At 42.4% G+C, this 22,522-nt stretch overlaps 8 protein-coding genes across 8 annotated transcripts; 3 read left to right on the top strand and 5 right to left on the bottom strand.

Annotated features, from left to right (window-relative positions):
* Positions 1-31: 31 nt before the first annotated feature.
* Positions 32-4,440, bottom strand: SAPINGB_P000104 (uncharacterized protein; the record flags this gene model as incomplete). Its single annotated transcript, XM_031994828.1, has 4 exons — positions 32-4,061; positions 4,120-4,211; positions 4,270-4,291; positions 4,382-4,440. 4 exons carry the CDS (start codon positions 4,438-4,440, stop codon positions 32-34), a joined length of 4,203 nt encoding a protein of 1,400 aa, XP_031850719.1.
* A 1,274-nt stretch (positions 4,441-5,714) lies between these two features.
* Positions 5,715-7,886, top strand: SAPINGB_P000105 (uncharacterized protein; the record flags this gene model as incomplete). The annotated part of the gene is made up of 1 exon (XM_031994829.1): positions 5,715-7,886. The coding sequence occupies one exon, from the start codon at positions 5,715-5,717 to the stop codon at positions 7,884-7,886; it is 2,172 nt and encodes a 723-aa protein (XP_031850720.1).
* A 286-nt stretch (positions 7,887-8,172) lies between these two features.
* On the top strand, positions 8,173-8,688 carry SAPINGB_P000106 (uncharacterized protein; the record flags this gene model as incomplete). The annotated part of the gene is made up of 1 exon (XM_031994830.1): positions 8,173-8,688. The coding sequence occupies one exon, from the start codon at positions 8,173-8,175 to the stop codon at positions 8,686-8,688; it is 516 nt and encodes a 171-aa protein (XP_031850721.1).
* A 116-nt stretch (positions 8,689-8,804) lies between these two features.
* Positions 8,805-9,409, bottom strand: SAPINGB_P000107 (mitochondrial 37S ribosomal protein mS41; the record flags this gene model as incomplete). Its single annotated transcript, XM_031994831.1, has 2 exons — positions 8,805-8,982; positions 9,108-9,409. The coding sequence occupies 2 exons, from the start codon at positions 9,407-9,409 to the stop codon at positions 8,805-8,807; spliced, it is 480 nt and encodes a 159-aa protein (XP_031850722.1).
* Positions 9,410-9,659: 250 nt separating this feature from the next.
* Positions 9,660-12,335, bottom strand: SAPINGB_P000108 (uncharacterized protein; the record flags this gene model as incomplete). The annotated part of the gene is made up of 1 exon (XM_031994832.1): positions 9,660-12,335. One exon carries the CDS (start codon positions 12,333-12,335, stop codon positions 9,660-9,662), a length of 2,676 nt encoding a protein of 891 aa, XP_031850723.1.
* Positions 12,336-12,952: 617 nt separating this feature from the next.
* SAPINGB_P000109 (uncharacterized protein) lies at positions 12,953-14,074 on the bottom strand (the record flags this gene model as incomplete). Its single annotated transcript, XM_031994833.1, has 2 exons — positions 12,953-13,129; positions 13,238-14,074. The coding sequence occupies 2 exons, from the start codon at positions 14,072-14,074 to the stop codon at positions 12,953-12,955; spliced, it is 1,014 nt and encodes a 337-aa protein (XP_031850724.1).
* A 627-nt stretch (positions 14,075-14,701) lies between these two features.
* SAPINGB_P000110 (uncharacterized protein) lies at positions 14,702-18,865 on the bottom strand (the record flags this gene model as incomplete). The annotated part of the gene is made up of 1 exon (XM_031994834.1): positions 14,702-18,865. One exon carries the CDS (start codon positions 18,863-18,865, stop codon positions 14,702-14,704), a length of 4,164 nt encoding a protein of 1,387 aa, XP_031850725.1.
* A 2,365-nt stretch (positions 18,866-21,230) lies between these two features.
* SAPINGB_P000111 (uncharacterized protein) lies at positions 21,231-22,427 on the top strand (the record flags this gene model as incomplete). The annotated part of the gene is made up of 1 exon (XM_031994835.1): positions 21,231-22,427. One exon carries the CDS (start codon positions 21,231-21,233, stop codon positions 22,425-22,427), a length of 1,197 nt encoding a protein of 398 aa, XP_031850726.1.
* Positions 22,428-22,522: the final 95 nt, after the last annotated feature.

Below are 22,522 nucleotides of genomic sequence, written 5' to 3' on the forward strand. Positions count from 1 at the left end.
TAATTGTTCATTTATTCATTCATTCGTTCATTCATAAAGACCAAGTCACCAAGTCATTGTAGTAAAACAGATTGACATCATATGCCCAATCCCCATACTCTTCAATCAACGCCCCTCCAGATCCAACTGCCGGCAGACTACCGTCATACATTGAAAAGTTTGCATTGTTTGCATTATTTGCATTAGGTCCTGTTGCTCCTGCCGTGGCTGTTGCGTGTTCATGTAAATCACTGCCATGCCCTGGCGACGAAACTTCAACTCGCTCACCCTCACCAACCGTCGTCGCTGTTGCTGCAACCGTTCCATTGTTAGAATGCATCTGCGCCGCCCCGCCAGATCCTGTCACCTGCTGTCCGTCATCCGGCGTCGCAGGTGCTCCCTCGGGTACCATGGCCGGAACTGTAGTAGCTGCGTACAAGTCGCCCAGCGAGCTTGCAATAGAGATGGTGATGGGGGCAACTGCTGAGTGACTCTTATGATGGTGGTCACCTTTTTCTTGGTTTTCTTTACTCTTGGAATCCCCTGGCTCACCACCAAACCCTCCAATGGACTCTTCCGAGGTTGCAGTCATTGTGGTTGCACCCTCTCGAGAACTTTTTTCTGTAACATTTTCATTGCGGGGGCCTGGATCGGAAGTCTCACCCTCACCGGCCGACCCACCACTCTTCCCAGCACCATTGTCAAGCCCCCCAGCTGCCGCATACTCAGAAGCGGCAGCAAGAAAGTTGAGCGGTGATGGAGCCTGCGATACACCCGAGCCAGGAGTGGATGCAACATGGTGGTGATGATAGGTATTGTGTTGTTGCTGCTGAGAAGTAGCACCGTGTGTGTTCCCGTAAAGCAATTCATTCAACGAGCTACTGTGAGCACTGTTGTCTTTATGGCCATTGTTACTCGAGTTCACGGTATCCGTGTGTTCATTTGGATGAATGTGCAAGTTATCCACAGCCACCACTGCACTTGCAGTAGAACTAAAGTTATTGCTGTTGCTGTTGCTACTTTCACAGTTATTATTCCCCCCAGAGCTTAAATGCTGCTTAGCAAATGCCGACAAGTCGTGGATCCAAGTCGTCACGCCATCGTGCGAGCCCAGTGCATTGACCCAGTTTCGAGGTGATTCACTCACGTGCAACCGCTGTTCTAAGTTATTCCACCACGACACTGACGACCCGCCTGAGGCAAACCGGTTGCCCAGCGACGGGACATATGGCGAAGGTGGTTGTCCTGATAGTGTAGTAGAAGAAAAAGAAGAAGACGAGGTACCCACGGGTGCCACCACTCCAGAAGTCTGGGGCGGGATTGACACATTTTGAGGCGTCTGTTGCAAATTGTTGACCAACTCTGCAATCAACTGGTGATGATCACTATCGCTTGATTGCGGAGTTTGTGGAGCTGTTTTACTATTCAGGCCCTGACGTAAATACTTACTTGTATGACCATCTGCTGGAGACTCTGGCTCCGCTTGATTACCAGTTTCAGAGTGCTTCCGTTTAAGATCTTGCAACTGTTTGAACTTTTCATGCGAGTCCTTATTAAGCTGTTTTTGCAGCCTAAATATCGTATGAGTTTCCTCATCAGACGATCCTTGGAGAGAGGGCTCCAGCTTACCATTGACATTCTGAGAGGTGGTTATTGGTATTGGGTACCGCACATTATCGCTGGCGATTAAAACACCTGATTTTGAGCAAATTTTGGTCGTTGAAGATAACAAGGTTGAGGAGGGGTAAGCCTCAGAGGGGGGTTTACTAGAGTTTCTGCCACTTCTAGTTTCACTATTTTCTTCACTAAAAGTGACTGCATCCGAGCTAGATTGCTGGTCTGGTAGATTGCTCACAATGACGTACCGCTTGGAGGCCAGCTCACTTACATGGCGAATTGTTGCACTTGCCAGATTATCAATTGTATCTCTATAATGAGCAAATACAGAGGACCGCTCGGCAAGAGCATAAAGACAGCAAGTACAAAGACGAATGTCTTCAATAATGTACTGGTAATTAAGGTTCGACTTGGACGCTAGCCAAAGCCCGTAGATTAAAGTGAGTCCCGACATGAATAGAGCATTTGCAGACATGAGATTGAACCCCTTAATGACGCGGCAAATCTCGGTACAGCCCTGTGCAATCTGGCCTGATTGCCGCATACACCTGATAAAGAGGGGGCTTGTTGGTTCCAGAAAGCCCAAAAAGGGCTGGAGAAGAAGGCGGACGGCACGAGCATGGTGCATTTCCATGATAATCTGGCCATGGCCCATATACCTAGGGCACTGCACTTTCCAGTCATCTAGACGCTTCAAAAAGGGCTCTACTTTAGGGAATTGCTCCTTGTAAGTTTTATCAACACGATAAATGGAGTCAATGATTTCAGCCTCAATTCGAATGATGCGTAAGCCGTGCAGACTTAAAGAAAAGTTTGTCGACTTTGGTGGCACATAACCAGGTTTTCTTGCTTCCAAAATTACAGCCTCATCTGTTTCCTCCTCATTGATATCAGCAAAAAGTGGAATATCAATTTCTGCTTCAGGAATGACATAAGGCGCCCGTCGTTCAAACGCTAGCAAACGGTCCATTTGGTATAAGCTCCAAAATACACGTAGTTGGTTTTCTTGATCTAACAAAGAAAGGCCTTTAAGAGACTCTTTTTTGTGGAAATTGTGGGCCTGAGCAATTTGCATTGCCTTGTCCATCATGCGCCAGTGCAAGTTTCGGGCCATGTCCTGGCGAACAAGAAAAAGCGAGCACATGGTTAGGCAAATGATTTGTTTGAGAGGGTCCTTTGTTCTGCAACGGCGGGCATGGGAAATTGCAGTATAAAAGAAGCTGTAAGGATCGAGAGTAAGTCTTGACGTGGGGATGTTGTTAGCCGAGTAGACACCAAGAATACTAAGGACGACTAGTGTGTAAGTAATATTAAGGTAGAACTGCTCGAAACGCCATTGGGAGTCAGTTGGATCGGCTGGAATTGTAAATCTATTTTTGTGGAGAGTGTTAAAGTCATAAATACGTGAGACTGGGAGGCGCATGTGGTTTTTGAGACGAAGAAAATCGCCAATTTTTTTGCCTAAAGCCTCATCTGGAGGAGGTGCTGGGTCAAAGACAAGAAATTCTGAGACATCAATGTCGAGGGGTAAAAGGTAGGCATCAAAGTCATTTTCAGGCTGGAAGTCGTGGGAAGAAGAGGTAGATGATGTGGTACCAGGAGTTGACGAAAAGGAATAGGCGGATTGCGGCAGAGTGGCGGGCGAAAAGTTAGCCGAAGAGGATGAGCCTGGAGTGCTTGAAGAATGTGGCTGTTGTAAATTCTGACTGTGGTGGTAACGGTGGTGCTGGTGATGCTGTGTTGGAGATTGTGGCTTGCCGTCAGCGGAATCTAAAATAGCGTTTAAATGAGACTTTAGCAGGCTGATTCTTGTTTTGGGCTGGCCAAGTGTGTCCATGATATTAGTAATATTGGAGGACGATTTATCCGAATGCAGGCCGGAGTCACCGAGATTCGACTTTGCAGGTGATGGGTCGGTACTATGTGCCTCTTTGGCGCGGCCCAAAAATGAGTCTTTCAAAAGTGACGAAACAACCGAGAAAGATGGCGGAACAGAGGCGTCATCGGCTGGATCGGAGTTAAGAATGCTGACAAGTCCGCAGCTGTTACGTCTACGTGGTGGAGAGCCTGAAGAAGATGGTTTTGAAGAGGTAGCTGAAACAACAGCGTCGGGTTGGGATGGTGGCGGGACTTGTGGCGGGACTTGAGTACGATGTTGTGATGTTAATGGTGGTGGTGGTGGCGGCGGCGGTTGCTGGTAGTAATGACCCGGTGGTTGGGACGGCTGTTGTTGTTGTTGTTGTTGTTGTTGTTGGGTTGGCGGCTGAGGGGTTGGCGGCTTGGGGATATTTGAGCCTGCGAATCTTTCTGAATTCTGTAGTGGCTCTTCCTTTTGGTGGAGGTGGTTTTGGTTTGCTTCGATCACGTTGTTGTAGCGTGCAAACTGGTATCCAGCAGCTTCTTGGAGTCTAATTTTGGATTCTAAAGCTTGAAGACGAGATTCAAGCATGGCAGTATAAGAGTCTCTGTTGGGAAGGTTAACAAATTGATTTTAGATTTGGGCTTTATTTTTTCAGCACTTACTTTTCAACAAAATTACAACGATACTTTTCAGGTTGAATGCATTTTGCTCCAGCCTTTTGGCAGTTTGTACAAATCGGCAGTTTTTGATCACACTTTAATGATAATCTGTTAGAATTGAAAAAGGGTTGCAGCTATCATTCATTTACTTACGCGTTGCTTGCGAAGTTTACATCTAAATACAAAAAAAAAAAGATATTAGAAATTTGGGGAACTTAAAGGAGTATTTTTTTTTTTGTTTTTTTTTTAATCAAATCAAACTTACCGCTCACAGGCTGTGGCTCTGCTACGTTTGTTTGACTTTTCCGTAGTGACTGCAGACATTTGGAAAAAAAAAAAAGTAGAGAGTGTGGATATGGGAATGTATATACTTGATAGTATATTAAATTCACAATGGTAGAGATTTAAGTATTTAGTATATTTAAATGAAAATATATGATAAATGCGGATACTCTGGTACTTTTAAGTGAAAAAAAAAATTAAAATAAAATAAAGCAGCAAGAAATAAATTGCCTGTAGTTAGTAAGTAAGTTATTGTAGACGAAACCGTCAATTTTCATCGACTTGACCAAATTCCCAAAATGGCGATGTAGACGTTTGGGCTTATTAAGTTATTATCAGCCACAAGTATGAGGGACCAAATGGAACGGATGGAAAACGAGGTATTTTAAAATAATAAATAAATAAAAAATAATAAAAAGGAACAAAAAAGAAAAAAATATATATATATATTTCAATTAATCACTTTTTGTTTATTATTATTATTATCAAATGCAGAACTTATTGGAATTGATGCTTTTTAACCACAGTTTATTGGAGGGATATAATCAACAAAACCACTCTCGGGTAAAGTGCAAATCGACAAAAACAGTCACTCATGGGGTATATTTATGATATATCAACAACAAGCCCTATGCTTAAATCTAGCTGATGGCTGGTGGTGGTAGTGGTAGTAGTGGTGGTGGTGGTAGTGATGATAATGATAATGAAAATGATGATGAAAATGAAAATGAAAATGAAAATGAAAATGTACTATAAAGAGTGGGGGGAGGCTCGCGTGGCTTTTACACCGATGAAGTGCGGAGGCGTGGAATGGCGTATTTTCTGGAGGGAGAAGACGCTATTGTGGCTTGACCGTCTTAAAAAAAATAAAAACTATCCTGCAACAGATGCCTCTTCTGATTACTTGCCTGCCTGATTGCCCCTGCGCACTTCCGCTAACTCTCCAGTGGCGCAATTCGGGCTTCGGAGCTCGTAATTCAAAGTGACCGCTCTGAAAATTAACCGATATCTGACATATATTTATGTTACACTTGTGTTACAAATATATTTTACTTTTTGTAATTACATTTTTTTTATTTTTTTTTCATTTTACATTTCAAAAAAAAAAAAAAAAAAACTTTGTTACTACAAAATTACAAAATTACAAAACTGACTGACTGACTAACTAACTAACACAACATCCGCCGCAGTCAGTTCTGATTGACGTCAACATTGCCACACTTGGCCAGCTTGGAATTCCACCTCCATCTGTCAAAACCACCATTCTACTATCAACACTGTATCCAAATAATCCAAATAATACCTACCCATAAACCATGGCCAGCATCAAGGTCACAATCACCTCTCCCTTCAAACTGCCAGTCGAACTCCCTATGGAGTTTGTGCTCAGCAGAGAAACTTCCATTGCAGATCTAAAACAACTCATTCATAACCGTTTCCCATCTGATAATGCTGAAACCCTGGCACCTTCACTACAACGCCAACGTCTCATCTTTCGTGGCCGTGTCCTTGATGAAAATGAAACCTTTGAGTCGATCCTTCATTCAAACAAAATACCCTCTGCATCTTCAATTCTTTTCCATCTTGTTATTAGACCCTTAGATACCACTGAAAAACCAAAAAGCTCAGCTGGACCTTTTTCAGCCTTTTTTGGAAGAAGCTCCCAGTCTCTCCCTGCTTCATCTGCATCCTCTTCTCAATTGCCTCCAACTAGCTCTTCTCCTGCTCCTGTTCAATCAGCTCCTATTTCACATGCATCCCCCGTTTCCTCTACTGCCAGTCTTCCTAAACCTGTTTCCCTAGAACCTTTATCTGGCTCATCCCAGTCTACTGGTCCGTCACCACCCATAGGCCAATTTACATCACCAGGCCCTTCCACGTCATCGGGCCCTTCTGCATCTGCATCTGCATCTACATCTTCACCTTCATCTTCATCCGATGAATCATCCAAGTCCACTGAAGACCCCCTTCCTTTAGGCTTTGACAAGAGCCAGCGCACACGTCCCCCCAGTAGTACCCCTATTTCTCAAATGTTACAAACAACAGTCACGCGTACCCAAACGGCCGGAATTTGCAGCCTCGATCCCTATAAACTCAATCTTCCAAATCTTCCAAACGCTATTAATATCCTTTTCAATAATACTCTGATCCCCATCAGTTCCAAAGACATTGTAATTGTTAAAAACTATGCTGGTCAATTACTCTTTTGCGCATCCCCTAAAGCTCTCGCAATATTTGCTACTCAAGCCAAAAAAATGGGCAAGCCTCTAGCCACACATGCCCTCAATAGTAAAACCCCCATCTTTTCAAAAGAAGTCACCGAACCAAAATTCACAAACCCAGCCGCAACAACAAACACAAATTTGTACATTGCAGTTCCTGGAGGGAAACCCCCAGGATTCACAGGTCTTCCTCATCCCAATATGACTCCTCAGCAGATTCAACAACACTTTCAACAACAGCATCTCCAGCATCACCAAAGACTTCATCAACTTCAACAGCAGCAGCAGCAGCAGCATCAGCATCAACAACAAAGACAGCAACAGCAAAATGCTCAGCCTCAGCCTCAGCCTCGCGAAAACAATGGCCGTGTAGTCATGCTCCGCGTCGGCAATTGGCGTGTGCGACTTGACGTGCGGCTTCTTCGTAACGTTTCAATTTTTCTTTTTTTTCTTTTGCGTTTGTCTTTCATTCTGGGTAATGTTAGTATTTCATGGCAAGATGGAGTTAAACTTGCTTTTGCTGTCCTCTTTGTTTTAGTCACCATCAGTCACTTTAATGTGGTCGATCGTCTTCACGAGCGCTTCCAGGTGGTTCAAAATGCCTTCAATAATGTCATGCAGGGTGCCATTCGTTGGTTGCCTTATACAAACCCCCCAGTCCCACCTGCTCAACCTGCTCAAGGTCCTGCCGCACCTGTTCAACCGGGACAAGTTCTAGCTCAAGTACCTGTTCCAGCCCCAGCCCCTGCTCAAGCTCAAGCTCAAACTCAAGCTCAAGCCCAAGCCCAAGCTCCTATACCTGTTGCAGTTGTTCCTGGTGACGAAACTTTTTTCCAAATTCTCAAAATATTTTTCGTCAAACTTTACGAAGTCTCCATTATGTTTTTCGGGTCCTTGATTCCCTTTGTTTATGAGCGCTGGCAACAGGAAAACCGGCAGAGACAGGATCATGTGGAGCGACTGGAGCGTCAACGAATTCAGCGAGAACAGGAGCGATTGGAAAAAGAGAGACTGGAAAGAGAGCAAGCTGCAGCCGCTGCTGCCGCCGCAGCCGCTGCTGCTACTGTTTCTTCTGCTGCTGCTACTTCGCATACTCCCTCTGGTACTTCTTCCGATTCTGCTCTCGATACTGAAACACTCGAAAAACAGGAATTGAAGGTGGATGAGACAGTTGCAAAAACTGATCAAGCTAGTCCAATTTCTCCGCAGAATCTCACACCCACCCCCACAACCCTTCTTGATGAGTCCCATGTTGCTAGCATCTAGTTATTTTTTTTTCCTCTCCCTTTCCCCCTTTCACTCTTTGATAATTGTGGCCTGGTGCCAATATTTTATGTAGATTAATTTTTAAATGTACAGATCAGAAGATATACAAATTGAAGTTTTTTGTTTTTTGTTTTTAATAGGTCTCCTTTCTCTACCAAAAGTTGAGCCAAAATGGTTTTTTTTTTTTTTTCTTTTATTTTTTTATATTTCCCGTCTTGCTGTCAATCCTCCTCTAAAACATCACCAATTCTTATCAAAACTCTCTATTCTATCCACCACCACCACCATGTCTGCACAGGCCCCCATTCTCTTTGGCAAGTTTGTTGTGACATCACAAGTCTTTTACAAAACCAAATGGTCATTCGGTCTTGTCAACATCCGGCCAATCGTTCCGGGGCATGTGCTGGTGTGTCCGCGGCGCGTGGTTTCACGCATCAGTCAAATGACTGAAGAAGAAGCTATCGATTTCTACAGTTCCGTTCAAAAAGTCGCACGCGTCGTTGAAACCCACTACAAAGCAGATTCTCTCAACATTGCAATCCAAGACGGTCCCTTAGCAGGACAAACTGTCCCACACGTTCACTGCCATATAATCCCAAGACGTCTTAATGACCTCCCCAATGTCGACGATATTTACAAAAAACTAAACGGTAAAGAGGGCGACCTGGAATACGTTTTTTCTGTGCTTAAGGCCAATGCCAACGGAGACAAGGCGTTCCAGAGCCCCGATGATACGCGCGGCGGTCCGCGGACGCTGGAAGTCATGCAGGACGAAGCCCAAATGTTGTCCAAACTGTTTTAGATAGAAACAATAATCAAAAAAAAAAAAAAAAAAAAACACTATTCTTCTTTATTTTTTTCCCTTTTTTTTTTTTATTATGTACAAAAATGAAAACAAAATACAATAAATCACTCGCCTTAATTGTCTTCAGAAGCCTCCTTGAGTCGGCGGTGGTGCTCCTCACGGTACTTCTTGGCCATGAATTCGGCCTTGACGGCCTTACGACGGCGCTCACCACCCCACGACTTCTTGCCGCGCTTAATCTCACAAAGCTCATCTCCCTTTGCAAACTTTTCTCTCCAAGCAAGAATATATCTAAAAAGAAAAACTTCAGTTAGTTTTATTTTTTGTTTTTCTAAAGGTGGGAGAAGGGGATATCGATGTCCTTTGGATCCCCCAAAGAAATTCTCATTTTTTTTGTTTTTTTTTTTAGTACTCACTTTCTGGATCGCACATCGATACCGTCAGCCTTCATTTGCTGGGATGACATGGTCATCAGCTTCTCCCAAGTGCCAATAGTTTCTTCATGATCAATGCTCTTGCGTCCGATCGCGTTAAGAAACGCCGCAAGGTCCGGGATATTTTCGGTAGGAGCAGGCACATCGGCCTTGGGCTTCACGTAAATGATCTGGGCCGCAGAGGTGGCAGAAAACGCCCGAGTGGAGACTGCCAGAGGCTGTTGAAATATTAACGAACGTCCAATGCAGGAGCGAGTTGCCGTGGTTCGGAGACTTTGAAACATTGGTGTATGTGTGTTGTTGTTGTTGTGGTGGTGGTGGTGGAAAGGAAAAAGAGAGAGAAAAGTGGCTCTGAGATTGGCTGCAATGGGAATTTTTTTTTTTTTCTTCTTCTACTGAAAAATTTCAAAATGTTCACGTGACCTGATATTGTCATAAAATACTCCATTATTTTGCAACGCAAATCATCAACATGGACTTAAAAATCAAAATAAAATTTAAAATTATAATTAACTAATGTCTGTCTACAAAACCTTACTTGTTGTAAATTTTAATCAACTTCTTAACAATCATACTAGTTGATTCTTCAGCCGTAGAACAATCAGACTGGCTCACCTTTCCAGACTCATCGCCTTCTTCAGTCTTACCCTTCTCCTCCTTCTTACTCTTACCCTCAACCTCCTCTGTCTTTTCACACTCTTCAGCCTTGGCCTTGGTTGCCTCGCGTCTTCGAATGCTCCGCTCGTACGTCTCCTTGCAAAATGCATCCAGCACCTCGTGCTCTTCTTGCATTGCCGCCTTGTATAGTCGTACATATAGTCTTGTACGCGAAAAGTTAGCCAATCGAACGCGCAGACGAATTGATTTTTGCAATGGTGAAGGTGGTGGTGCATTTGGTGGGAAAACATCACCATTCTTAGACTCATCACATCCATCCTTCTTGTAAAAATAATACTCCAAATTGGGTACCGACTCCTCAATCTCTTCAACAACAAATGTCTCAAGATTAGCAACATCCCCATGTAAAAGACGCAAAGAGTGTGCAACATCAAGCACTTCATGCATCTGTTTAACCACATCTTCATTCATCCTCATACGTACCCCCAGAGAGCCATCAGCCACACGCACACGTTCTTCAACAACAAAGTCCAGTGCGCGCATTGGTCGGCCGCAATGCTCGACTGCAAGCACAAACATAAACCCAAGCACACTGCCAAACATGTAATTGAGCGGCACTGCGCCGCGAGCTTCCGTAGCATGTGCCGCAAAATACTCGTAAATCCGCGCCTCATTTTCTAACAACTCCAGCGCCTCAACGTGCCCGGGGAAGCTTGTATCCAAAGTCTTGAGTGTTGCAACCATGCTGCGCCTACGCCGCTTCAAGCAGTCCAGACGGTTCGCCTTCATCATGGTTGACGACTCCGGGTCTGATCCGCTTCCAGCAGAGTTTGAAGTGCGCACAATCGACGGGCGCTTAAAAAAACTAGACACTGAAGGGTTATTACCAACACCGCGGTAAATGCTGCCTCCTTGACACCCAACCATACCACCAGACCCGCTGCCAATTCCTGGAATTGCCTGAAGCCCAGCCGTGAGTCCTGCATCGAGACGCTTGCACGTCTCATTTCGCTCCAAGCGGCGAAATTCTTGCTCTGCCTCGGGCGGCACTTCACATTCAGTCACCTCCACCTCAGCCAGGCTTGCGCCGCAAATGCCGCTTGCCACCGGGTTGCGTAAAAACCGAATTGTATGGATATTCTTGCGAGCCTTGGAAACCTTCCACCATTGCACCTTGCCAGGATACGTGACATGGCACGTATTCAAGCTGTGTACGGCTGGCGTGGCAATCGGACACACATCGAGCGGGTACGTTAGTGTCTCGGGGAAAAGATCATCGTCAACTTCTTTGACAGTGACGCTGGTTAGCGCATCCATGTACAACTCATCGCCATCATCTTCATCTTCTTCATAGTCAGAATAATTGCTCTCAGAGTCATCCTCCGGTGTTGCCGGCAGCTCCAGCTTGTCGAGAATCGAGTCCTCGTCCTCTTCATCGCGCGCAGTCGCTGTTGCTACATGTAGACGCTCAAACACACCCAGGGGTGCCTTAAGATGCACCGCTGCCAACCAATGGCGCGGGTACCCCGTTGCAGCCTGCAGACACATGGCTACAAGGCAGCCAAAAATGCCTGCAGGTTTTCCCTGAAAGTGCGACACAGCGGGCGACACGTAGAGCGCGCGGCTCAGTGTGCTTGGACGCATCAAAAAGCGCGTATGCGAGGCCGTGGAAATAAATGTATACTTGACATTATTGAGTGCCATATACTCAAATGTCCGAAACACAATATCAATGGCTGTCTTCTTCTTCTTTTCCTCTACAGCTGCAACGCCCTTGCACGCACATGCATCATTGTCACGCACTGATGCCAACGTATCGTGGAAGAAAAAATCATCAGCAATCGGTGCAAAGTCCAAGTCATTTGTGTACACTCCAGCCAATACAGGTACGCGCTCCAAACCACCCTGTTCGTCACGTAGCGCGCTAAATACAATGTCGGGCGCACCCAGGTATGCACGCAAAACCTCCAACGACACGGCCGTGCCAGCCATATTAAGGAAAAGCTGTGCGCGACGAGTGAGCGTATACATGAGCTGGCCCACGTCCGCAGGGTCATGATCAACAGTTTCTTCTTCCTGTGCTTGGTACGCTTCGGTAACCCGGCGCTCAGCCTCCTGCATAGTGCAACTCGAGTCCTCACACGCAATGTGGAGGTGCTGATTGACAATTGCATAAAAGTCTAGCCACGCTCGGGTTTTGGAAAAACTAAATGCTGCATACTTGGCATGCATTGTGCGAGGAATCTTTTCCGTGCTGGCAAGACGGCTTGATAAGTACATGGGCCGTTGGTTGGTTGGCGCAAGCACAGGCGATGAGGGTGCTGTAGGTGATCCTGGGTCGACAGACTCAGGCCGCAGGCCGTCGATAATTTCATGGGCCGTTTCGTGTTGGTAGCTGTGAAAGGCGCCTGCAGCAGCTGTGTAACGCGAGAGAGGGAGGACGGCAGATTCCTGGGCACATGAGGCCAAGTAGGCTGCTCCGGAGCGCACATTGATTTTAAGGGAAGCTTCTGGGGCGCGGCGTGGGCGCGTAACGGTTGCTGTTGGGACTGAGACTGCGCAGCCATCCTTGTCGATGATAAATCTGGACATTGTGGATATATTAGAATAGTTTGTAGTTTTGTAAGTTTTGTAAGTTTTGTAAGTTTTGTAAGTTTTTTTTTATGTTTATAAGATAGTAGAATAGATGGGGAGGGGAAAAAAGTATTATGTTTTTTTTTTCTTTTATTATTATATTAAGTGGGAATGAAATCAAGGTATTTATATATATAACAGGAGCGATAAAGCACAAAAGGAAAAAAAAGGACATGACGGCTGTTGGCGCCGATCAACGATTGAAAGGGATGATTAAAGGTGCTCGATATAGATGAGAGGACGGTGGAGCATTTTAGGCCAGAACAAGACGAGACGATGATGGTATTTAGATAGAAAAGGGAATTCAAAAAGGAATGATGAGGATTATGCAAGAAAGCAAAGCAGAGCAACGTTTTTGGATATAAAGGCCCTTAATCAAGTATTAGTATCATTTTGGGGATTTTCTCCGATCGTAGCAGCAATATTCATCAATCGTATAATTTTTTTTTCTTTCTCTCTTTCTTTTATTTCTTTCGATTCTCATTCTTTTAATCTTCAACAACTTCGTCGTTTTGCTTTCCTTCTAGACCTCTTAAAGTACTAAGCTCCCCTCCTCAGGGTATCCTTGAAACCTCTCAAGCACTAAAAGGTTTCGCACACTTGCGTCGCTCAACCTCGCCGGTCCGTGGGGCACGCATCGTTTCCCAATCCACGGGGTACATTCGTTCGCCAGCCACAGAACGTGCTAGCACAACTCCCAGATCATTACGGGCTGTCGACAAGTAATAATTAGTACCATCGCCGAGAGAAATCTAAAATGAAAAAGAAAAAAAAAAAATTTTTGTATGTTAGCATGAATAAATCAATAATGCACTGAAAAAAAAAAAAAAAAAAAAACTCCTTAATTAAAAAGTACTCACCACAGTTGCTCGCACAATGTCACCCGGTCGGAAACTTTCTGCCATCTTAACCTTGTCTCTTTCAGTCATTCGCACATCCTGTACCCGAATCACACCACCAAATCCTTCGCCAACCTCTGTAGATCCTCCATTTGCACCTCCACCACTACCGCTGCCACCACCTTCACCACCTGCAGCTCCGCCACCAGCTCCACCGCCAAAAGATCCCTCGCCACCGTGTGCACCACCCAATAATGCAACTGCCTTTTCCCATGATGCTGCAGAAGATACATTGGATCGTGGAACAGTGCCGCGTGCCAGTCCGTTCAACCCGGCACCACTTTCGGCTGACACTGGTACACTATCTGGCTGGAAAGGCGTAGGTAATGCTGACTCTGTGGGAGAATGCTCCACCGCCAGAATTTCAACTGCAGCCTGACGCAGTGCAAGTTTGGTAACCCGTGCAAGAACCACAGACCCGACGGCTGGTAGCACATCGACGCCCTGTCTTGTGAGTGGCACCTTGGACTGGTTATTAGCCGTGTTGGTATTTTGTGCGTATTGCAGCAATGTTGCTGGCGAATAGAATTTATCTTGAACAGATACCTGGAAAGTGTGGACAGTCATTTTCTTGTGTGTAGAGGACGGTCCTGTACTAGGGTCCTCAGCCAGTGGCTCGATGGCAACACGGCCGACAAGAGTTGCGGCCAGCGTCACAGCGTTGGGATTTCCAGGCGCAGGAGCGAGTGCGACACCATGGCCCGGTACATATTTACGGACGGCAGATGACTGAGGGTCAACTTTTTCAAAGACTGGGCAAATGATTTGTCCTGGTACGACATAACCTGGAATTGCCATTGTTGATGTGTGTGTGTGTATGGTGAGGTTTTATTTTTAGTGGTGGTGGTTGTGAAAAGAAGAAAAAAAAAAAAAAAAAAAAAAAAAAAAGAGGATTTGGTGATATTGAAAATTTTAAAAATAAGTGCATTTTGTGGGATATTGCAACATTTAAGTTTCAACATGAGAATCCTAAATAGGCAATTTCTTTTTAAAAGAAATGAGATTTGAAATTTGTATACAATAGAAATTATCAATTATGTCAAAATTTTATATAAAACAAAAATAACACAGAAAGGAAAAAGTATTTTTTTTATATATAGTAGTAGTAGTAGTAGTAGTTTTTTTTAATAATTTTTTTAGTCGTTTTAAAAATTATAATATATTTTTTTTAGAGATATATTTTTCAATAGGTTTATTCAAGTGGGGGGGAGTGGTGGTAAATGAGTGGCTGCAGTTTGAGAATTAAAATCAGTTTCAAATCTTTGAAAGGATATTTGTATAAATTATTTTGTCGTCGAATTTTTTCTGTTTTTTTTTTCTTTATCTTTCTTTCTTTCTTTCTTTCTTTTTTTTCTTTTCTTCTTTGCTTTTTTTTTTCTTTAGTTCCATCTTGGTTCCATGAAATTTTTCTTTACCCTTCTCCATTTAAAAAAAATGCGTATATATTCTAGACTCGGCATGTACGCTCATTTCCATTTTAAAGTTATTCAGCTCCTCCTTAATCTGCTGAGCCAGTAACGGCGTCAGCCGGTTACATGTTGCAGGCTCTGCACGCCGATCATAATCTGTGGGATCATATGTATCGAAAATAATAATCTTCGATGAAAATGATACATGAGATGAAGGTGCAGGAGACGTTGACGAGTGCTTGTTACCGTGAGCCATGCGCTGCGACTGAGCATACAGTTGTGGCGACGATTGGGGAGACGCAGAATGGTACTTGATAGAGGTTTGCGACGAGTTTGTGACATGGCCATTGGACACGGCTACAAGCTGTGGCGACAGACTAGCGGAGCTAGATGTGGAGACCGCGCTTGTGCTTGAGTTTTGGCGTGTGTAGAGCGGGTGAGCATAGTGGTGGACTGCACCAGGTTGCGATGAAATAGAAGACACTGATGAGACGTTTGACGGAGTACGAGAATGTCTAAGTTTTTGGACAGGTGATAAGTGAGAGCTAAAGTCTGTTGTGCCAAACTCAAAGTCGAGGTTCAAGTCAATGTCGCCAAAGTTGAACATGGAGTTCATTGATGGCGAGCTAGAGAGCTTGTGGTCACGAGAAGCCGGGTTAGTGCTGTAAAAACGTGGGGATGTGACCGGGCCAAGTGGTGGAGTGTTTGGAGGGGGTTTAGATCTGGTGTTTCGGATGCTGCGAGCAGAGGATGGGCGCGAAGTAACAGCAGGCTCATCCTTTTTGAGAATACTCTTTTTCGGGGTGGCAGCGTCATGACTGGGCTCACTGCGGAGGTCAGGGGTTGCATGGATTTCCAAGGCATTGGGGAGCAGTTCCGAGCCAGATCGTGAATGAAGAACACCGTCAATTGAATCTGTCACTTCTTGAGAGCGCGCGGCGGAGCTTTTACCCGATTTGTTTGATCTTGTAGAGCGGGTAGACCTACGGGACCGGCGACGTTCCAAAGACTTTGTACGTTCCAGAGACGAGCGAATGGTTTCAACAGTAATATTGTCAAGGTTTCTCGGGAATACAGTGTCTGCGGCGTTTAAGTCGTCTTCAGAAGATTCCTCCTCAGGAGGCGCAGGTTGATCATTGGTGTCATCACCACGGCTGCTACTATTGCCATTATAAAATGTAGGAGCAGTAGTAAGATCTTCTGAAGTTGCACTTACCAGTTGTCCAAGACCCTCTGCAAGGTCGGAAAAGTCAAAACTATTTGTGGACTGCGAGTTGGGAATTGTGACAGAAGCCAGGGCGTTAATAGCCGTGTCTCCAGGGGTAGAGACAGGCTTATCAGCTTCTGCGACTGCATGAGAAACAGAAGTTGAAGCTGGAGAGTTTTCGAGAAATGGGGCAAAGGAAAACTGAGAACTTTCACGAGAAGTACCAGGAGAGTCACTTGGAGAATCCTGAATATAAAAGGTCGGTTCAGGTTTAGCGAGAACAAACTTAGGGTCCAATTTTGAAGGCGGGAGTAGGGTATTGTTTGGGGATGATGAGGAATGTTTTGGAGGGTTGTTGGGAATGCTTGAATAATTTTCAGGGGTAACTTTAGTCGCAGGGGTTAGATTTGCAGGGGCGTGTGGAGATGGTGCGGCCGCACGTTTCAAATCTGAGGAGGAAGTTTTAGTAAACAGAGACTTTGACATTTTGCGGAGGGTTGCAAAAGAAGAATTGGAGGAGGTAGAATGGACTGAAGCCGAGTCTGGGACAACTACAGAGCGAGAGCGCTTGCGTTGTTGAAAGGGGGACTGTTTTGAGTCGTCGACAAAGGAGGATGAAAAGCCCTCGAATGCAGGTGCCGAGGAGCTCGTCATTGTGGAAGTTCGTTTGGAGGTACCAGAGCGACGAGTAAAGCTAAAGGTATGACTAGCGCTACTTTTTCTGCGGTCTGTATGTTGTTGAGATGGATGACGGTAATCAGTTTGTTGAGGGTTTTGTTGTTGTTGAGGATGTTGTTGTTGTTGTTGTTGTTGTTGTTGCTGCTTCTGCTGCTTAGTATTAAAGTTTGGAGGAACAATGGGACCTGTCATTGTTGAAGTGCGTTTTTTCTTGACAAAGGAGAAAGTATGGTCTTGAGAGGCCGAAGATTGTTTTACAGGAGGAGGAGGAGGGTCTGGTTTCTTTGAGCCAAAAGAAAAGGCCTTTTTAAGGCGGTGTCCAAAGGACTTTTTATCAGAAGTAGAAGCATTTGAAATGATTGAAGATTGGGAAATTGAATGAGGGGTTGATTGATGCTGAAAGTTGTTTGAAGTATGAGCAGACATTGAGCGAGACTGGGCCATTCTGTGAGGTTCTTGGTTTCCAATGGATGCACTAGTAAGTGACATGCTTTTTCTAGGCAAATGAGCAGGAGTTGGTTTTTGCTCTGCAAATTTTTGTTCCGTGGACTTTTGCTCAGTATGTTTTTGCTCAACAGATTTTTGCTCAGTAGGCTTTTGCTCAATAGGCTTTTGCTCAGTAGACTTTGAGAGATTGGGGGTACTGGCAGAACCAGTGTATGGGTTATAAGTGACGGAAGAAGATGCAGCTTGTGATTTATGCAAAGGAAGGGCGTCCCATGTGGAAGCAGAGCCACGACGAGAGTTAGGTGCGGCCAGAGAGGGTCCCGGAGAAGATGATGCTGAGCGGGAGATGGAAGAGAGGGAGCCGCGACGAATGTCAGATGGGAGGACCAAAGGGGTAGTTACGGCAGGAGGGGGGGCGATGGAGGATGCAATGAAAGGTTTATTTGATGATGACGAAGACGGTTGTGTCTGAGATTGTTTACGGATGTTTTGAGGAGGTGTAGGCATAATGATTGTAGAGGATTGTTGTTGTGGTTGTAGTTGTTGTTGTTGTTGTTGTTGGATAACTGGTGGTACAGACAAGGTTTTAGTTGAAACATTGGGTGAAACATTAGCAAGAGGATACATACCTTCGTCACCACCATTGGATGGTTGAGTATTTGCAGGAGTAAAGGAGTTGAGAGATTTAGAATGAAGGGAAGAGGAAGGGAGTGAAGTTGAAGAAGATGAAGCAGCAGTGATGGTAGTATGGGTAGTATGGGCAGTGTGGGTAGTGTGAGTAGTGTGAGTAGTGTGAGTAGTAGGAGTTGTTTTTGAGCTAGAAGGGGTTGATGAAGATTGAGGGAAGGCAGCGACAGATGTTTGAGCAGTAGATGCTGCGGATGCGGAAGTTTTTGAAGAGGAGGAAGATGAGGAAGAGCCCGAGGAGACTGCAGCATGACGGGTTGAGCCTGAGGATCCGGTTGAAGATCCGGTTGAAGATCCCGAAGAGGAGGGTTGAGCAAAAGATGGTGGTTGAGGTGTTCCAAGGAGGTGGTTGCTGTTGCTGTTGCTGTTGCTGTTGCTGTTGTTGTTGTTGTTGTTGTTGTTATTGTGATGTGGAGGTTGCTGTTGTTGTTGTTGTTGTTGTTGCAACGGAGGTTGAGCGGCGGAGGCGGCAGAAGACAAAGAAACCATAGACTTTCTACGGTGATATCTGTCTGGGGCCGGAGCAACAATAAGAGAAGGATGGCCAGCAGAATGGGTTGATGCGGATGAAGGTGCGACAATGGAAGAAGCATAAGAGGATGCTTGTTGGAATGAACCTGGGAATTGGGAAGTTGATGATAGAGAGGAGGTTCTTTGGGAGGATCTATTAAGAGAGGAAAGAGAAAGGCCGGATGCAGAGGTCTGTGAAGTTTTGGTCATTGCATAAGAGGCAGCAGCAGCAGCGGCAGCAGCAGCACTAAAGGCAATATCATCTGGAGCAAAAGAATGGTGGTTTTGAGAAGACTGTGACAAGAGTCTTGAAGAGGAGTGGGAAGTTGACATTTGAGCCATTTGGACATGTTGAGGAGGGGGGTACTTTTGAGTTTGGTAAGATGATAATGATGATGATTGTGATTGTGATTGTGATGGTAATTGTTGTTGTTGTTGTTGCTGGGAGTACCTGACGGGGACAAGGGGAGCGACAGCAGGAGTATTTGATTGAGGAGAAGCATATTGATAATATTGTTGAGATCCATAGAATCTTTGTAGATTATTTTGTTGTTGTTGTTGTTGTTGTTGTTGTTGTTGGAAGTATTGCTGGGAAGGCCTTGTTCCTGAGCCCTGCTGGGGCTGTTGGAGGTGATTTTGGTTATGGTACATGAACAAAAGGATGAATTATGAAGATGATGAAAGATGGAAAAGAGAAGAGGGAAAAAAAAAAAAAAAAAAAGGGGAGGGGAGGGGAGGGGAGGGGAATGGGAAAAAAAAAGTCGGTCACTGAGATGTGCCTGGCATGAGATTTGATTGAAGGTTAAAGATGATGATGATGATGATGATGATAGTTTGTTATTTGTTGTTTGTTGTTGGTTGGTTGGTTTGTTGGTTTGTTGGAAGGTTTTTTTTTTTTTTTTAAAGGGTTGGTGGTTGTGAAAAAAAAAAATTAAATTAAATTAAATTAAAAAAAAAAAAAAAAAAAAAAAAAAAAAAAAAAAAAAAAAAAAAAGATGAGCAAAGGGGGGGTTTTTTTTTTTTTTCTTACAAAGTAGAAAAAAATTTAAAAATAAAAAAAAAAAACCGCCCAAATTTTTTATTTTTTTTTTTTTTTTTAGTATTTGGTGAGACATAAAAACAATTAAATTAATTTATTTTAATTTATTTTAATTTATTTTAATTGTTTATTTAACTTAATTCATTTAAATATTTTATTTATTTAATTTAATTTAATTTATTCTTTAATGCTGGAAATTGAAAAAAAATTTAAAATTTTAAAATTTTAAAATTTTAAAAACAAAAATGCCGTTTTTTTTTTTTTTTTTTTTTTGCCTCAAAAATAAAATCTTTATAAAATCATCATTTTCATCATTTTCATCATCATCAAATTTAACAACCTGGCAATTTAACAACAACAACAACAACAACCAACTAAGTAAGCAATTAATTTATAAAAAATTATTAATTTTATAATAATAAATTTTATTATTTAAATTAAAAAAAAAAAAAAAAAAAAAACTTTTAGAAATCGGATTTTTTTATTTTTTTTATTTTTTTTATTCTTCTTTTTAAAAAGCAACTACTTGCGGGAAAAAAAAAATTTCTTCTTCTTCTTCTTTGCAGAAACGCACGTGAGAAACCCTTTGAATCTCATTTTATTGTTTTTTTTTTTGTTATAATAATTATTATTTAAATAAAAAAGTTTATATTTAAATAATTAACAAATTTTGTTAATTCAATTCAATTCAATTCAATTATAATTCAATTCAATTCAATTCAATTATAATTTAAAAAGATAAAAAGATAAAAAGATAAAAAGATTGAAATGGCCATCGGTTAGCTGAAAGTCTCCCTTCCGAACAAATAAAACACCAATCATATTAAACCCATAACACTTAAAATCCCAATTCAATTTATTTTTTCTTTCTTTCTTTCTTTCTTTCTTTCTAAGAATCATTTCCTTCTTCTTCTTCTTCTTCAGGTCATGAAAGTTACTACAATTATTACTACTAGTAATGGTAGTACTACCACTGCTGCTGCTGCTGCTGCTGCTGGTGTTGGTGCTGCTTCTGCTGGTGCTGCTTCTTCATCATCTTCTTAAATCACTTTGATGGACAACTTTATTTTATCTTTTTTTTTTTTTTGGTAAAGTAAAAATCAATCAATCAATGACTTTTTTTTTTTTTTTTTTTTGGTACGTACCTTTTATATATATATATATATATATATATATACTCTTTGAGATATCAGACTTTTTTTTTTTTTTTTTGTTACCTTTTTCTTTCGCCAATCGGGTTTTTTCTTTTTTTTCTTTTTTTTCTTTTTTTTCTTTTTTTTTATTTTGTCGGTTCAAATATTATAATATATATTATTAAATTATTATTAAATTAAATTTTTTTTTTATTAAATAATAAAAAATTTCAAACTGATATATATATATATATATGTATATTTATATATTTTAAAATTCTCAACGGATATTTTTTTATTTCTTTTTTTTTTTAAAGTCCAACTGGCTTTTCCTTCTTATATATAACTTTTTAACTTCTTAACTTTGTTTTTTTTTTTTTTTCTTTTTAAGGGCCAAAATGCTAAATTTAAAAATTAAAAAAAAAAAAAAAAAAAAAAAAAGGTGGAGACAAGAATTATTAATGTGATGCTAAAAATAGAATCCACTAAAAAGTAAAAAATAAAAAATAAAAAGAAACAATAATGATTACTAAGACGCCAATTTATATATATTTTCCTTATATAACACTTAGTAATGTTAACATAATCATGACATATCTTTACTTCCCCAGATTTCTTAATTGCCTCGGCTCAACTTTTAATTTTTTTTTTTTTTTTTTTTTTTTTTTCACCACCACTAAAATATTTTGTCCCATCGCCAAGATCAAACAAATCAAAAATTCAAATTCAAAAATCAAAAATCAAAAATCAAAACTTTTCCCATCATCCAATCCATACTAAAATCAAAAAAAAAAAAAAAAAAAAAAAAAATTATCTATTAAAATCATCATTCAAATCTCATTAAATGTCTCAAATTTTACTCTCTTCTCCTTCAAATTCTACTATCCTCGAAAACCCTTATAAAGCAGCCCTTACTCTCTTCATCAATCGCCAATTCGCAGCAGCAACTGCCCGCATTGAACCCATCATTCTCCCATCAAAAAATAATAATAATAATAATAATAATAATAACAACAACATCAACCCTCTCTCCCAGTCATACTTTATCCGACTATGGAACCTTTACCTTGCCCTTATTAATCTCGCTGTAGAACATTCGGTCGTAGCTACCCGCTCCCGTAACGAAATCCTTGATTCAGATACCCTCTCCTTAAGTTCCATTTCCTCTTCTTCATCATCATCTTCATCTTCTTCCCCAGAATGGGGCCCTGATTCAACCCTACGTAAACGACTTGCAGCTCTTGCAACCTCCTCTTCTCCTTCTCTCTGGGACCTTGCTACTTCTTCTGCTGCTTCTCTTCTACCACCTCCATCAACTCTACCCCTCAATACTGTTATCCCCCTTGTCTCCCTCGTTTCCCGTCATTCCCAACATTCAACTACAACCCTCACTGCACTCCGTGCCAATCTCGAAACTTATATGGCCAGTGTCCCCCTCGAAAACATCGAAGAAGATACCCGACTGGCAGAGCTTTATGTTCTTAAAGTTCTCCTACCTCTCCATGATTATGCATACGCTGCAGAATATGTCGGTCTCTGTGCTGCTACCTCCATGGACAAAAATAACCGCCCAAGTTTAATCGCTGCAGTTACCGCTCATGAGCTGCGGCATACCGAAGAGCTTCTACAGATGGAAAAGGCCACTCAGCTAGCCCTAGCTCAAGCTAGAGATAGAGAAGTAAAAGAATCTAAAAACTTGGTTAAAGATACTCCAACCAATTTACGTAGTACTACTACTAAACGTCCAGTGACTAAATCAAAAACCCCCCGCAAAAAGAAATCTGAAAAACAACAACAACAACAACAACAACAACCCCACGCAATTCCACCTGCTCCACTCCCGCAATCTATTTCTCTCTGGTCAAAAATCTCCGCAGCTTTGACTTTCGCCCGAGTTGCAACTGTAGTAGCTGCAATCCTCTTCTTCCTTACTTTTGTACGCACTGCTGCAGCCCGTGCCCGTGTTCGTGCCGCTCTTGCCCGCGTTTGGTCTAAGCTCGCTCATACACTCAAAATGGGTACCAAAGTTAGTTATGTATAATAATAATAACAATAACAATAATAAGCTCTATATAGCTTTGTTGATTTTTGATTTTTGATTTTTAATGTACATATTTATTTATATATATATATATA

This window comes from Magnusiomyces paraingens (genome assembly GCF_902498895.1).
Source record: "Magnusiomyces paraingens strain CBS 517.90 genome assembly, contig: contig1, whole genome shotgun sequence".
In the NCBI taxonomy this organism is placed as follows: Eukaryota; Fungi; Ascomycota; class Dipodascomycetes; order Dipodascales; family Dipodascaceae; genus Magnusiomyces; species Magnusiomyces paraingens.